A 12,620-nucleotide genomic window follows, 5' to 3' on the forward strand; every position below is an offset into this window, starting at 1 on the left:
GCTCCTCTCTCCCCAACCTTCAGAGCCCTCACACCAGCTCCCTGTAATCCAGCTTCCCAGCGAGTCGTCCCTGCGGGGGTCAGCCCCTCTGGCTGTAGACGGAGCCGTAGCCCACCACCTGCGCCACTGTCCCTACCACCTGCACCTCCTGGAGAGCTGGCTGAAGTCGGGTCTGCAGCTCCCAGAGTCCCCCCACGGTCAGCCTCAGAAGGCCACCTCCTGTCGCCTCCTGTTCCTCCCTCTGGTCCCCTTCGGCCAGTGTTGGGGCAAGTGGGACGCTTTGAATGCTAGTGCATCTGCAGATCACTGCTTCAGTTTCACTTTACTTTCTGTCCGCGCATCATCCTTTCTTTTTCTATTCTCATCACATCTGCAGCACTGCTCCATTTCAGCTGGAAATGTGTTCCTGTTTTTCTTTGTCATTATGCATGTCTGCCACAGGGTGCAACACGTGCTTTTAAAAGCAGTATCATCCATTTTCTTACAATACACAGTGAATCTTCAATTATGTGACCTATTACTCAGTGAAATAGGATAGGTGGGGTGGGCTTTAAGTTTGAGAGGGATTCGATTAGCTTATTGAAATTTGACCGGGACTCCTTTTTAACTTCTGGAATATAATGACATCACTATGTAACACTTGCACTTCTATTGGCTAGCGCTCCAACACATTGTACGTGAAAGGCTAAAAGGCTTGATATCTCTAAGCAGTTGACCAATCACAACAGAGCCGGCCAACCAACCAATCAGAGCAGACTGGGCTTTGGTTTCAGACAGAGGGTGCAGCACAGGCAGTATGAGAAAAATAAAGAGCTTTTTGAACATTAAGGCATGGAGACATGTCCCAGTAGAGGCACTTCATACAAATATGAACCTGAAATGTAGCATAATAGGGCCCCTTTAATTATCTATCTATTGGCCAAATGCACTTTTACTCAATAATATAATCTAGCTTGTTTTCCAAAATTATATTTGATAGGTTCCTATGCCCCCTTGTTCAGGATGAGTCATCAAAAATAGTCAGTTTTAATGGAAGAGAAAAGAAAGACTTTGATGAAACCATGTTTGCCTCTCGCAAACCTCTTGACTCGAGGGTAAGGGCGGGATAAAACTGAATTTATTTTTATTTCAGTGTGTCTTCATGCATCATTTGTCCCCAGTCCTTCCAAGCACCTGATTGGACACATTTATGATATTTCTGGAACTAAATAAAGCCTCAGTATAATATAACAAAGCGTAATATTATTTAACTTAATACTGAATGAGTCTGCACAAGAAGAACTGATCGCTCTGCATGCTGGGTGGAAACTTGATTAGCAGTCGACAAAAGAATTGTTTTGCTTATCTAACTGCATCGTGTGAGTGCATTTGTTTCATAATGAGCTCTCTTTGTGGACAAGATTCAGCTGCCAGTGGCATCAGTTTGTCCATCTCGATGGGAGGACACGACCCAAACACTCCCAAATTAAGTTTCTCGGGCATGTGGCAGATATCTGAGCGTCTGTGGAAAAGGGTTGGGACTCGTCTAATGGTCTAATTAAGTTGAAGCCTTCTCTCAAACTGCTGATTTTGTGAAGTGTTTCTGGAGCACGTTGATGTCTCTTTAATGGAGCTGCTTGATTATTCTTGTGCATTAAGCAGAGAGGGCTTCCTGTAATAGGTAACAGATGTTTTTATTTGCTGCAGGCAGAATGATATTTCTTTGGCTTCCTCTCTCTCCTGTCGTCCTCTCTTTGTGTTCACCTGTGTTTGTAGATGCTTATCTGAATGGTGCAGTGTTGCATCATTATTTCTGCTCCCTCTGCATCTGGCATGTGAGCTGAATTCGATATCCAGATTGAGAGGCTGCAGCCAAAAAGTAGGAAGAGGAAGATACATGTCATTTGTATGCAATCCAACAGCTGTGTTTGACAAAAGACAGAAAAAGCAATTGAAGGAACGTATAAATGTCACATAGCGGACCTAAAGAGCTAACGTGTGAATACACTGAACGCATCTTGAGCCACTAAACACTTCCTCTTGAGGCTTTGTTGTATACATTTATGCTAAGCAGGTATTATTTTTCTTCTGTAATCAAAGCTTTAGCAGGTAGATATTTTCATGTTGAACAGTGATTTAAAACATATAGCTGTTCTGGCCAATATATTTGGATAAAAAGGTCATGATTAATGAAAGATTAAAGTCTAAAACAAGTGTTGAAGCAGCTGTCTGTGATTTATTCTACTTGTTCAGTTCCTGTTTGTCTTTGTGTTATGGTGTATATCAAATAATTGGCCAAAGGTCTTTATGTAAATATGACTGGCTGCAGAAAAACCACCATGACAAGATTTTAATAACCCTGCTGAAGTCCATTTCTTGTCATGTTCTGCATTTAATTGTTCCCATAAGAAATATTAACTTTGAGAGATTTCACTAGACTCGGAAGTGAAAATGATCAACAGGGGGAACATCTTAGACCTTCAAGGCCTCGAACGGTTCCCGTCTGTTAAGTGCTGACTGCAGTTTGTTCCTCTTGTGTCGTTTATAGTAAGACGAGTTGTTTTAGGGGATTGCAAATGAAAAATCACATGAGTCATGGAGGAATGCAAGGCCGGCCAGCATGCTCTCTGCTGATATGGATGTGCTGCTTCAACCTCCATCCATTCCTCTTTTTGTTTTGTTCATTATGGAGTGTTTTGTCAGGCTGCACTGAATGACACTGGATTGTTTTTGCTGTAGATGTGTGTGTTAAATTCAGCTTGCCATGGCACCGTTGTGTTTTTAAAGTTGTGTTTTGTCAGCACATACACATTTCTTTCATCATTTTATGAGTAAAGAAGTACATGAATCAATCTTCATATATCCATACAGACTACTTCCAGGCACAAAAAACCTTTAGAAATGAAATAATTGACATAAAGGCTACAAAAGATTTGTATTTAAAAAATGAATGTGTGCAATTTGCATTGCAAACACAAGAATATGAATCATACACTGAACATCTAGCTCAGGGGTGTCAAAACTTTTTTCCACCAAGGGCCACATACAGATAGATATACGGAGAGCTGGGCCACTTATAGAGGTGAGTATTGCCTCATAAGTTAAGTTATAAGTTAGCAAAACAAATAAAATGTAGGTGAATAATGCGCAATACTTTCAAATGGTTTAAGGAAAAAACTGCCTACATCCCGTCTCTGTTTAATTTTGTTGGCAGCTCATTCCTTAAAACAGAAGCCTCAGATTGCTTATAATAAAGTAAATATGAAGGTTCAATTTCAAGCTTGTTATAGAAATAAGTTATTGGGATTCTTTTTATCAACTAAGATTTGTTAGAAAATGTTTGAAATTCTAAATGACTGAATTTATTTCAAAATTGGGCTCATTAATATATCTTAACATATATATTTGAGAAGTACAATATAGCACAAGCAAAAGTTTAATTTGTGGGCCATATTCCATTATACTTTTAGCATTTGCAGAGGGCCGATTCAAAATGGCCCCCGGGCCGTAGTGCGGACACCCCTGATCTACCTGTTTTAGATTCAAGGCTTGTATCACTTCACTTTCAAACCACTAATTAAAATATATATACAATTGCAACACATTTATAAAAACAATAATAATAGAAATGTATATATTTATGTATTAAGCACTTTCTGGAAAAATCTAAAAATTAAAATGAAAAAATAAAACGTATACATTAAAATAATAAAACCCCCAAAACATAATTTAAAATATCTGGTAAAATCAGTTTAACTCATTTTTTCTGCAGCTTTTTTCTGTAAATTAGTGGTGGTTTGAGAGTGGATTGATCCACATCCTCTAATATGTGGCATTTCCCCAAATTATCAGCACGTCCTGCTATGATAATTACATAAAACTAATCAATATAGGAATTAAAACCAGCGATATTAACGGTAATGTTTGATTACATGAATTCTGTTGGATAAGTTTGTGCATTGCAACAGAAGGTAAACTGTAGCAACGCTCGTAGGATCCACACATCTTAGAACTTACAGAAGCATTTAAAAGAAAGTCTGTGTGGCTGGTTAACAATTAAAAATGGATGCCTAATTGTGGGACTGCTTGTCACGGTATAGCATTGAGAGAATAAGCAGACAAACAACATGCACAGAGAGCTGTAGTGTCACTCCTCCTCCTCCTCCTCCTCCTCCTCCTCCTCCTCCTCCTCCTCCGTGGCTGGAGCAGTGGTTCGACCGACTGTGTTTCTGTCTCCCGCTGCAGGGTTCGAAGGCTGCTCCATGGTGCCCTCCATCTATCCTCTGGAGACGCTGCACAACTCGCTCTCTCTGAAGCAGGTCGACGAGTTCCTCAACACGGTGTGCGAGAGCAGCAGCGAGGCCCACGCCAAGACCATGAGAGGTAGGCCTGCAGAACCTGAACCAGAACACATAAAGAGTCCCTGTTATGCTTTTTCGGCTTTTCCCTTTCCTGTTCTGTGTTTATATAGGTTCTAGTGCATGTAAATTGTCTGCAAAGCCTGAAAATTCGTAAGTAGATTATAGGTAAAGGTGTTTGCTAGTTCTAGTTGCTTGTCAATGGGATCAAATTCCCTTTGCACATGCCTCAGTGTTGTAGCTGTCATAAACTGACCTTTTTTTTCCTGTTTGAACCCACATTTTACAATACAATGAAGAAATATTGGTCATTGTTTCCACACACATATTCATTCTTCAACAGATAAAGGATTTAAGGATCCTAATTTAAATACCCAAAACACAGAAAATTATTAAATATAAGGACTATTTGAGTTTAAATCAACAAAAGAAATGGTTTAAATACAAAGAATGTCTATCTGGAGTTCAACCACTGTACACAACTCAGAAAATGTGGAAACTCTGCTCTGTTGATCTGTTGAATAAAATGTGTTTTCAGCTGACATTTACAATCTGACCTTAGTGTTTTTTTTTCTTTCTGTCTCGGCTCAGCACTCTCCTGCCTGTTTGACTCTCAGAGCCAGACGTCGCTCTACAGCCCTCAGCCGCAGCTCTCCTCCTCCGGATCAGAGACATCTCTGCGGCCGCCGAGCCAGCCGCTGTGGCGTGAGTGCTTTGATCATTAAATGGCATTATGCAACAAGTAGAGCCACTTTCATCTCCTCTGATGGGAGGATTTTCAATCCATACAAACAATATGGCACACAAAACAGTTGCTACAATAGATCAATTACAATAAAGGGGATGAAGAGGAAGAAAATAGGTATTCAAATAGGCAAATGTATCACCATTAAAAGCCTTTATTGTAAAAATGTATTTGGTAATCAGTATTTGGAAAAATGGTTTAAAGCATTATTATGGCTGGTAACATCTAAATGTACCTTTATAATAAACACTGGTCAAAATGCTTTCTCCTTTTATAGTGTAGATAACATAAAACAAGTTGTGTCCTTATCTATGAACCCCCCCCAAAAACTGTCTGCATGACGTTCTCCATGGCAACAAAGATGGAGCAGCGAGGGGATGACGTGGTTTCTTTTCTGTTTTTCTACCTGATCACTCCTCCTGTCTTTGTTCATTTCCCGTCCCTCCACATGACGCACACTCAGGAGGAAACACTCTCAGGCGCTCAGTGTGGACAAGAAGAAAGAGACAATTACTTCCATTAGAGAAGCTAACTGCTAACTGCTGCTAACTGATACTAACTGTTGCTAACTGTTGCTAACTGCTACTAACTGCTACTAACTCCTACTATCTGTTGCTAACTGTTGCTAACTGCTACTAACTCCTACTAACTGTTGCTAACTGTTGCTAACTGCTACTAACTCCTACTAACTGTTGCTATCTGTTGTTAACTGTTGCTAACTGCTGCTAACTGATACTAACTGTTGCTAACTGCTACAAACTGCTGCTAACTGCTACTAACTCCTACTAACTGTTGCTATCTGTTGCTAACTGTTGCTAACTGCTACTAACTCCTACTAACTGTTGCTATCTGTTGTTAACTGTTGCTAACTGCTGCTAACTGATACTAACTGCTACAAACTGCTGCTAACTGCTACTAACTGCTGCTAACTGCTGCGAACTGCTACTAACTCCTTCTAACTGCTACTAACTGCTGCTAACTGCTACTAAATGTTGCTAACTGCTACTAACTGTTGCTAACTGCTGCTAACTGCTACTAACTGTTGCTAACTGCTACTAACTCCTTCTAACTGCTACTAACTCTTGCTAACTGCTGCTAACTGATACTAACTCATTCTAACTGACACTAACTGCTGCTAACTGCTGCCTGCTGATACTAATTTTCATTTAAAAAAAGCTGCAGAGTTGTAGATGCTGGCAACAAGATAAATCTGAAAAACAGTCATTTAGGTGTTAAATAGAACGGGACTTATCAGTTGTTACACACTGTTATTGTTTTATTTGTATTTCACTTTTTTAATACATTACATATCACTTGTTAGATGCTTTTACCCAAAGTGACACGCATACACTCAATATGAGCAATTTGGTGTCTTGCCCAGGGACACAAAGACATGCTGACTGAAGTGGGGATTGAACCAGTTCCCCCCTGATCCGAAGATCAACACACTACCCCACTGAGCCACAGCCTCCCAATACAATTTTTCTGATGTCTTCATCTTGGTTGTTTTGTCTGATCCAACAGTACAAAAATAACCATAATTAACAAATACAACTAAGAAGAGTCAAGAGTGAACCTACCAGACTTTAATGACTGATCAATTGGAAAAATATGTGTCTGTTTTCAGGTTAAGGTCAGAGCTGTTTGTACTATCTGTACATGCATTAAAGTGTGTGTGTTTTCAAACTACAAGATAATTGACTTAATAATTTGTTTTGTAAAGATGGCAGTATCCCCTCCAGTGCTGTTTCCAGTGCGGGCCCCTCCTCCCCGAACACAGAGAGCCCCGGCGTGAACTTCAGCTTCAGTGAGTGAACTACCACAAAACAGCACAAGGACTTCTGGGTATTTAAGGACAAGATCTAAAGGCTTCGGTTTCTGCGTTTTTCACTGTGCTTTCAACCCGTCTTTTCCTCTATCCTGCTGCTTTAAATTCACACCAAAAAACACTGGAGGAGAATCTGCTTAAAGTTTAAAAACACTGAGACTGTGCACAGACTCCTAGCTTCCCGCTCTGAGAAAATATGGACACTCTGGACTTTGAACATTTGGAAATTACCTCGATCCTCCTCTTCAGTTTGTTGACACAGTACTGAAACCAGCTCCAGCAGTGCATCAAGCCAACTCTGAGACCAGCGGTGCCTACAGTTTAATTTGGATGCTGCCTTCGCTGACTCGACAATGAAAACAACAACAACACCTGTTTGTTTTTTGTTTTTAAGCCCAAATGCTGATGGTGGTTTTTCCAAACACAATCTCACACACCAGCTGCCTCATATCTGACCTCAGACTACAGAAATGCATTACAGACTGAGTCAAAGTGTCAGCAATCATTGATTCTCATTTGAGATTCATGTTGTGCTGCAACAATGAGGCTAGCCAATCACAGTAATTCACATCTTGAAAACAAACAGCCTATTTTTGAAATTCAAGTGAAATCTGGGCCCATATTCTGTTAGCAGCAAAAGTCTGCAGACAGTTAAAGTTAAAAGCAACAGTTTTTGGTTGTTAAATTAAAGCACATCTGCCTTAAATATGAAGCCCGTTAGCTTAGCACAAAGCTACCGAAACTAAAACGCCTGTTCACACATCATGTGTGCTTTCGTTTGTATGGTCAGTGTAAAAACAACCACTTGAGATTTTAGGAGCCAGACTATTTCTTAGCTCGGTGCAGTATCTTTTTTGTATGACTCAAACAAATAGGAAATACCATTTTAATTATTGAGACAATTTTTTCGTTACCAAATGAATGAAACGATAGCCTAAGAACGGCCTCTATTTAAATACCAAGATCAAAATTGGATTTATCTAAGTGCTCTGAACCATCGAGTTACTTGCTGTCACCTGATTATTGTGTTAATTTCTTTCAAACTATACAACATTTCACAATTTTAAGTGTTTATTGTATGTAAATTCGAGCCAGCTGAATCAAAATGCTGTTAAATAGAAGAATCTAATATTAAATTAATATTTAAAATAGTTTTGTAGACACTGTGGATCTCCTGCTGATTTTTATCTAAAAATGATTTAGAGAAAACGTGTGGTTTAGCTGTATCTTAGATTTTAAGGAAAAGAACCACTAAAAATAGTATAAATGGTATTTTTCATAATAAAAAACTACCCGAGTCATGTCAGCTATTATCAGCTGTTCCACCAAATGACGTGTACTCACTATTTTAAGGTATAATAAATAAAAATGCCGGGTTTTTCAGGTAGAAATGTCCAATGGGAGTCGATTCAGCTGTAAATCTAAGAAAAAATGAAACACAAAGAAAAGTTGTTGTTCAAAGTTCAAACACTGCAAACATGTATACAGAAATGTCTATATATACATAATGAACGTCTAAATATGAGTAGTAAAACATCTCCCTGCTTTAACGGTTGAATTAAAAATGAACTCTGACTCCCAAGACCTGGAAACTTCTGCTGTTTGTTTGTTAATGTTCATGTTATAGATTTGAGTAGGATAAAGATTTTCTTAATTCCACATTTTTGTTGTAGGAAATTTCAGTTGTGTATTTATGAGATTATTTAATGTGTTATTTAATGTCAGCCGAAGAGGGGGAGGTGTGTTTATGTGTTTGTGCTGCTGGACAACAAAGTTGTGTTTGTAAACATGTGTACAATAATCTGTTGACCTTTTAGAGGTTCAGGTCGGGCTGACATGTTGGAAAGAGGACGAGTAGGATGTAATAAAAAAAATAATTAAAGTGTGTGTGTGTGTGTGTGTGTGTGTGTGTGTGTGTGTGTGTGTGTGTGTGTGTGTGTGTGTGTGTGTGTGTGTGTGTGTGTGTGTGTGTGTGTGTGTGTGTGTGTGTGTGTGTGTGTGTGTGTGTGTGTGTGTGTGTGTGTGTGTGTGTGTGTGTGTGTGTGTGTGTGTTCCACAGTGCAGACTCATAAGCCTTTTACTGCTTCCTGTCGACACACTCCTCTCCCCCGTCTCATCTCGTTCATTATCCTCCCTTTTTTCCTCCTCAGCGACACCTTGATCTATTCTATTATCTCCTCTCCTCTCCTTCCTTATCTCCTTTCCTTTACAAACTCTTGTTTTTTCTTCCTCACCCAATTTATTTTCCCTATTCTCTTCCAGATTTATCTCCCCTCTGATATTTTCACCCTCATTTTCCTCTCTTACCCTCCTCATCACCTCTGCTTGTTTCTGCCTCCCGACTCTTCTTGTCTCTGTCAGTGTCTCTCCGTAACGCTACTATTTTTTTTGTCTGCTTTCCTTGTTTCCTTCCCTTTCTCCTCATTTCTTGTTTTACTTCTCCGCAGCTCCTCTCCATGTCTCCTCTTCTTGTGTCTTGTTTGTCACCTCCTTGTCTCTTTCCCTTCCCTCTATTATCTTTGTCTACATTCTTGTCTCCGATTCTTGTTTCTTGTCGCCTCTCCTTGTCTCCTCCCGTTTTCCTTGTCTAGTCTCATTGTCTCCTCTTCTTTTTACCTACCCTCAACTCTACTCTCCTTGAGTCTTCCTTCCTTGTTATCACTTCTTGTTTCCTCACTTCTCCTGTCCTTGTCTCCTACCCTTCCGTCTATCATCCCTCCTTGTCTCTCCCCTCTTTTATCTTCTCCTCTCACCTTTCCTCTTCTTCTCTGCTCTCCTTGTTTCCTCTCATTATATCCTTCTACCTTCCCCTTGTTTTCTCTCTTCTCTTCTCCTCTCATTAATCTCCACCCTGTGTTGCTCCTCCTATCTCCCCCTTCTCTTTCTTCCCTTCTCTCATGTTCCTCACCCACTAATCCTCTTCTCCTCACCCCTAACTCTCTCTCTCTTTCTTTATCACACTCCTCTACAAACAGCTTTTAAGAATAGTCATGAGTCATGCCTCCTCCTATTGCGTCTCATACGTCGCCATGGTGACGCCCCCAGATGTAATTATGTAATTGACACCTCGTCCTCATGGGAGAGAGACACAGAGGGGAGAGAGGGAGGGGGGAGACAGAGACCAGCGACTCACAGGAAGCCAACAGCTGATGTCATTTATTCTGTCTGGATGTTCCTTCTCTCAGGCTTTTTTTTCCCACACACACTTACACACACACACATTTCCATTCATTCTGTTTCCATCAGCTCTGACACACACACACACACACACTCTGCAGCAGCTACTTTCATTCTCACAAGTTGACCGCTGTTTGGCAGCCGGTTGTTGTGTGACCTTTATCAGGTTGTATTCCAGGAAATGAAGCAAAAAGCAATCATTAAAACCTTCGACTGAAAAAGGGTTTACTTTCGTTCAGTGAAGAATGCCAGCAGAGGTCTCTCGGGGTGAAGACCTTCTGCATGGCCTTTTTGATTTGAGTTTTATTTAAGAGATGAAAAAGGTCAACATATTGTGCAGGTACAAATGAAAAAGGCACACTTTTGTTTTGATCCTGCAGAATCGAAAAGCACAAGTGTGTTTCTAAAGTCTCTCATTTTAGAACAAACTTCCAGAAGAAGAACAAGAAGACAGAAACGAGCCTCAGTAAACAACCATGTGATATAAACGGTGACTTTTTCCATTAGATTTGAAACATTATGACTTTTTTCATGATATTTTCGAATAGGACTTTTTAAAATGTATCTTCGACATACTAAATCATGACTTTTTTTAATGACTATTTAAGGTATTTTATAACTTTTCCAACCGTGATTAAAAATGACTTTTTCTTAATCTAATATTGTGACTTTTTAAATGTATTATACTATGACTTTTTTTTTTGTTATTCTATACTATAACTTTATTTTCCTTTTTTTTGAAAACCTTTATAAACTTTTTTCATTTTTTTAAAGGAATTTTCATAAACTGACTTTTTTTCATCATATTTTTAACAGACTGTACTTAGATCTTTCATATTTCTTGACATACTTAATTCTGAATTATTTCATGATATGGTTGACATACAAAACCTTCACTTTTTTAACATATTTCTACTTTTGTTCATATACAGAGAGCCCCCTTCACCGAGCAACCAGACCTATAGGGTCTGAAAGCCGGGCTGACGGCTCAAAGCTCGTCGAACAGAGGATTCGGCTCCTGCTCTTAAAAGAAACCCTTTATTTATTTTCTCATGTCTTTGTCACAGAGGACGTGTCTCTTGTACTGTAGCAGGTCACTGTGTCCCAGCTTCCCTCCCACAGTTCAGTGACTCAGCTTTTACTCTGAGGCTAATTGCCTGAAATCTCCATGTAAACACAAAGGGAGAAGTGGGAGGACATGAGGGGGAGTAACTGTTAGTCCACGTCTAAAACCCGACGACAGGATGGAGACCGAGAATGGACGCCCACACACACACACACAACCCTCCTTTAACGTCAAAATGCATTGTCATGGTTACCCCGAGGCCAGCAGTAATGTGTGGATCACAACTACCTGCAGATGACAGGGAGGCTCTCAACACGGGTCACATTTCTCCTTCTGTTTTTCACTTCTCTTTCTTATCTCTCCTATATTAGATCAACCATAATTAATTAAATGATTGGGATCAGGATACTTTATTTATGTCGAGGGAAATTGTCTTTTGTGAAAGTCGCTCCATTTTTGAATGACCTAAAATGAAATATATAGAAGAACAATAGAATAGAAATAGTTATATAGACAAAACATTTAAAGCCACAATGTGCAATGAATCGATTTGATTAAAGAGAGTAAAGATGTTTGTATGTGTATAATTAAAATGACCAATATTGAAAAATAAAGATTGATTAGAAATAATAATCTATCTATTGTTAATTTAAAAAAATATTAATTAATAAAATAGAATAGAATAAAAACATATAAAAAATATTTAAAAGTTTGATTTAAATGATTAAAATGAAATACATTTGTTAAAATTAAATGAGATAAAATTACATTTAAATAAATAAAATTAGATTAGCTATAAATTAATTAAATCAGATCAAATGTATTTACTTTACTGATTGGCTTGCATTGCACATGGGTCGAAAACTATAAATAAAAGAAATAGATAATACAATAAGAATACAGAGCATTAAATACAAAGGATAACTTAGAATACAATGTAACAGACAAATGTACTATGAAATAAAATGTGAATATGGCACAATATTGACATAATACACGTGTTAAAGGAAAAACATCAACGTAAGAAACTTCGAAGGTGAAGAAACGAAGCTCTTTCATAAGTGTGTTTGACTTCTGGGGATGAATTAAATCAGACACAAGGATAAATCAGGAGTCGTTCCTCTGCGCTGTAACGGTGCAGAGGGCGGAGCAGCCGCAGGTTTAGGTGTGGAAACCTCAAGGTTGATTTTGTAGAACACATTGATTCTCCATCCCCTCTGCGTCTCCTCTGGGAGATCATTTATCGAGTTTTATCTTTGCCTCGTTGCTCAGTCAGAGGTCTGTCAGCGTCAAATAGAAAACTGCTAAGTTATTTTGACAAGTGGGGGGTGAGGGATGAGCGGTGCTGCTGAAGGGTTTCCACCTGACAAATCATTAGCCAGACCCGTGTCTCCCATTAAGGTGTAATTTAGTAATATGTTGTGATAGATCAGGCTACAGTACTTCCAGCATTTTGAGGTACGTTTT

At 39.1% G+C, this 12,620-nt stretch overlaps 1 protein-coding gene across 9 annotated transcripts in view; it reads left to right on the plus strand.

Moving 5' to 3' along the window:
* The window catches only part of ppip5k1b (diphosphoinositol pentakisphosphate kinase 1b), a 48,159-nt gene extending 39,367 nt beyond the window's left edge, over positions 1–8,792 (plus strand). For 8 of the 9 annotated variants that reach the window (XM_063902253.1, XM_063902269.1, XM_063902288.1 and 5 more), the window contains 3 exons: positions 4,225–4,362; positions 4,929–5,042; positions 6,806–8,792. In XM_063902253.1, coding sequence (XP_063758323.1) covers positions 4,225–4,362; positions 4,929–5,042; positions 6,806–6,897 — 344 coding nt within the window. In that variant the 3' untranslated portion in view covers positions 6,898–8,792. Of the gene's footprint in view, positions 1–23; positions 198–4,224; positions 4,363–4,928; positions 5,043–6,805 lie in introns of all 9 variants that reach the window. The other variant, XM_063902245.1, reaches the window with a different exon arrangement.
* The last annotated feature ends 3,828 nt before the right edge of the window (positions 8,793–12,620 follow it).

Source organism: Eleginops maclovinus, chromosome 2 (genome assembly GCF_036324505.1).
Source record: "Eleginops maclovinus isolate JMC-PN-2008 ecotype Puerto Natales chromosome 2, JC_Emac_rtc_rv5, whole genome shotgun sequence".
NCBI classification, from domain to species: Eukaryota; Metazoa; Chordata; class Actinopteri; order Perciformes; family Eleginopidae; genus Eleginops; species Eleginops maclovinus.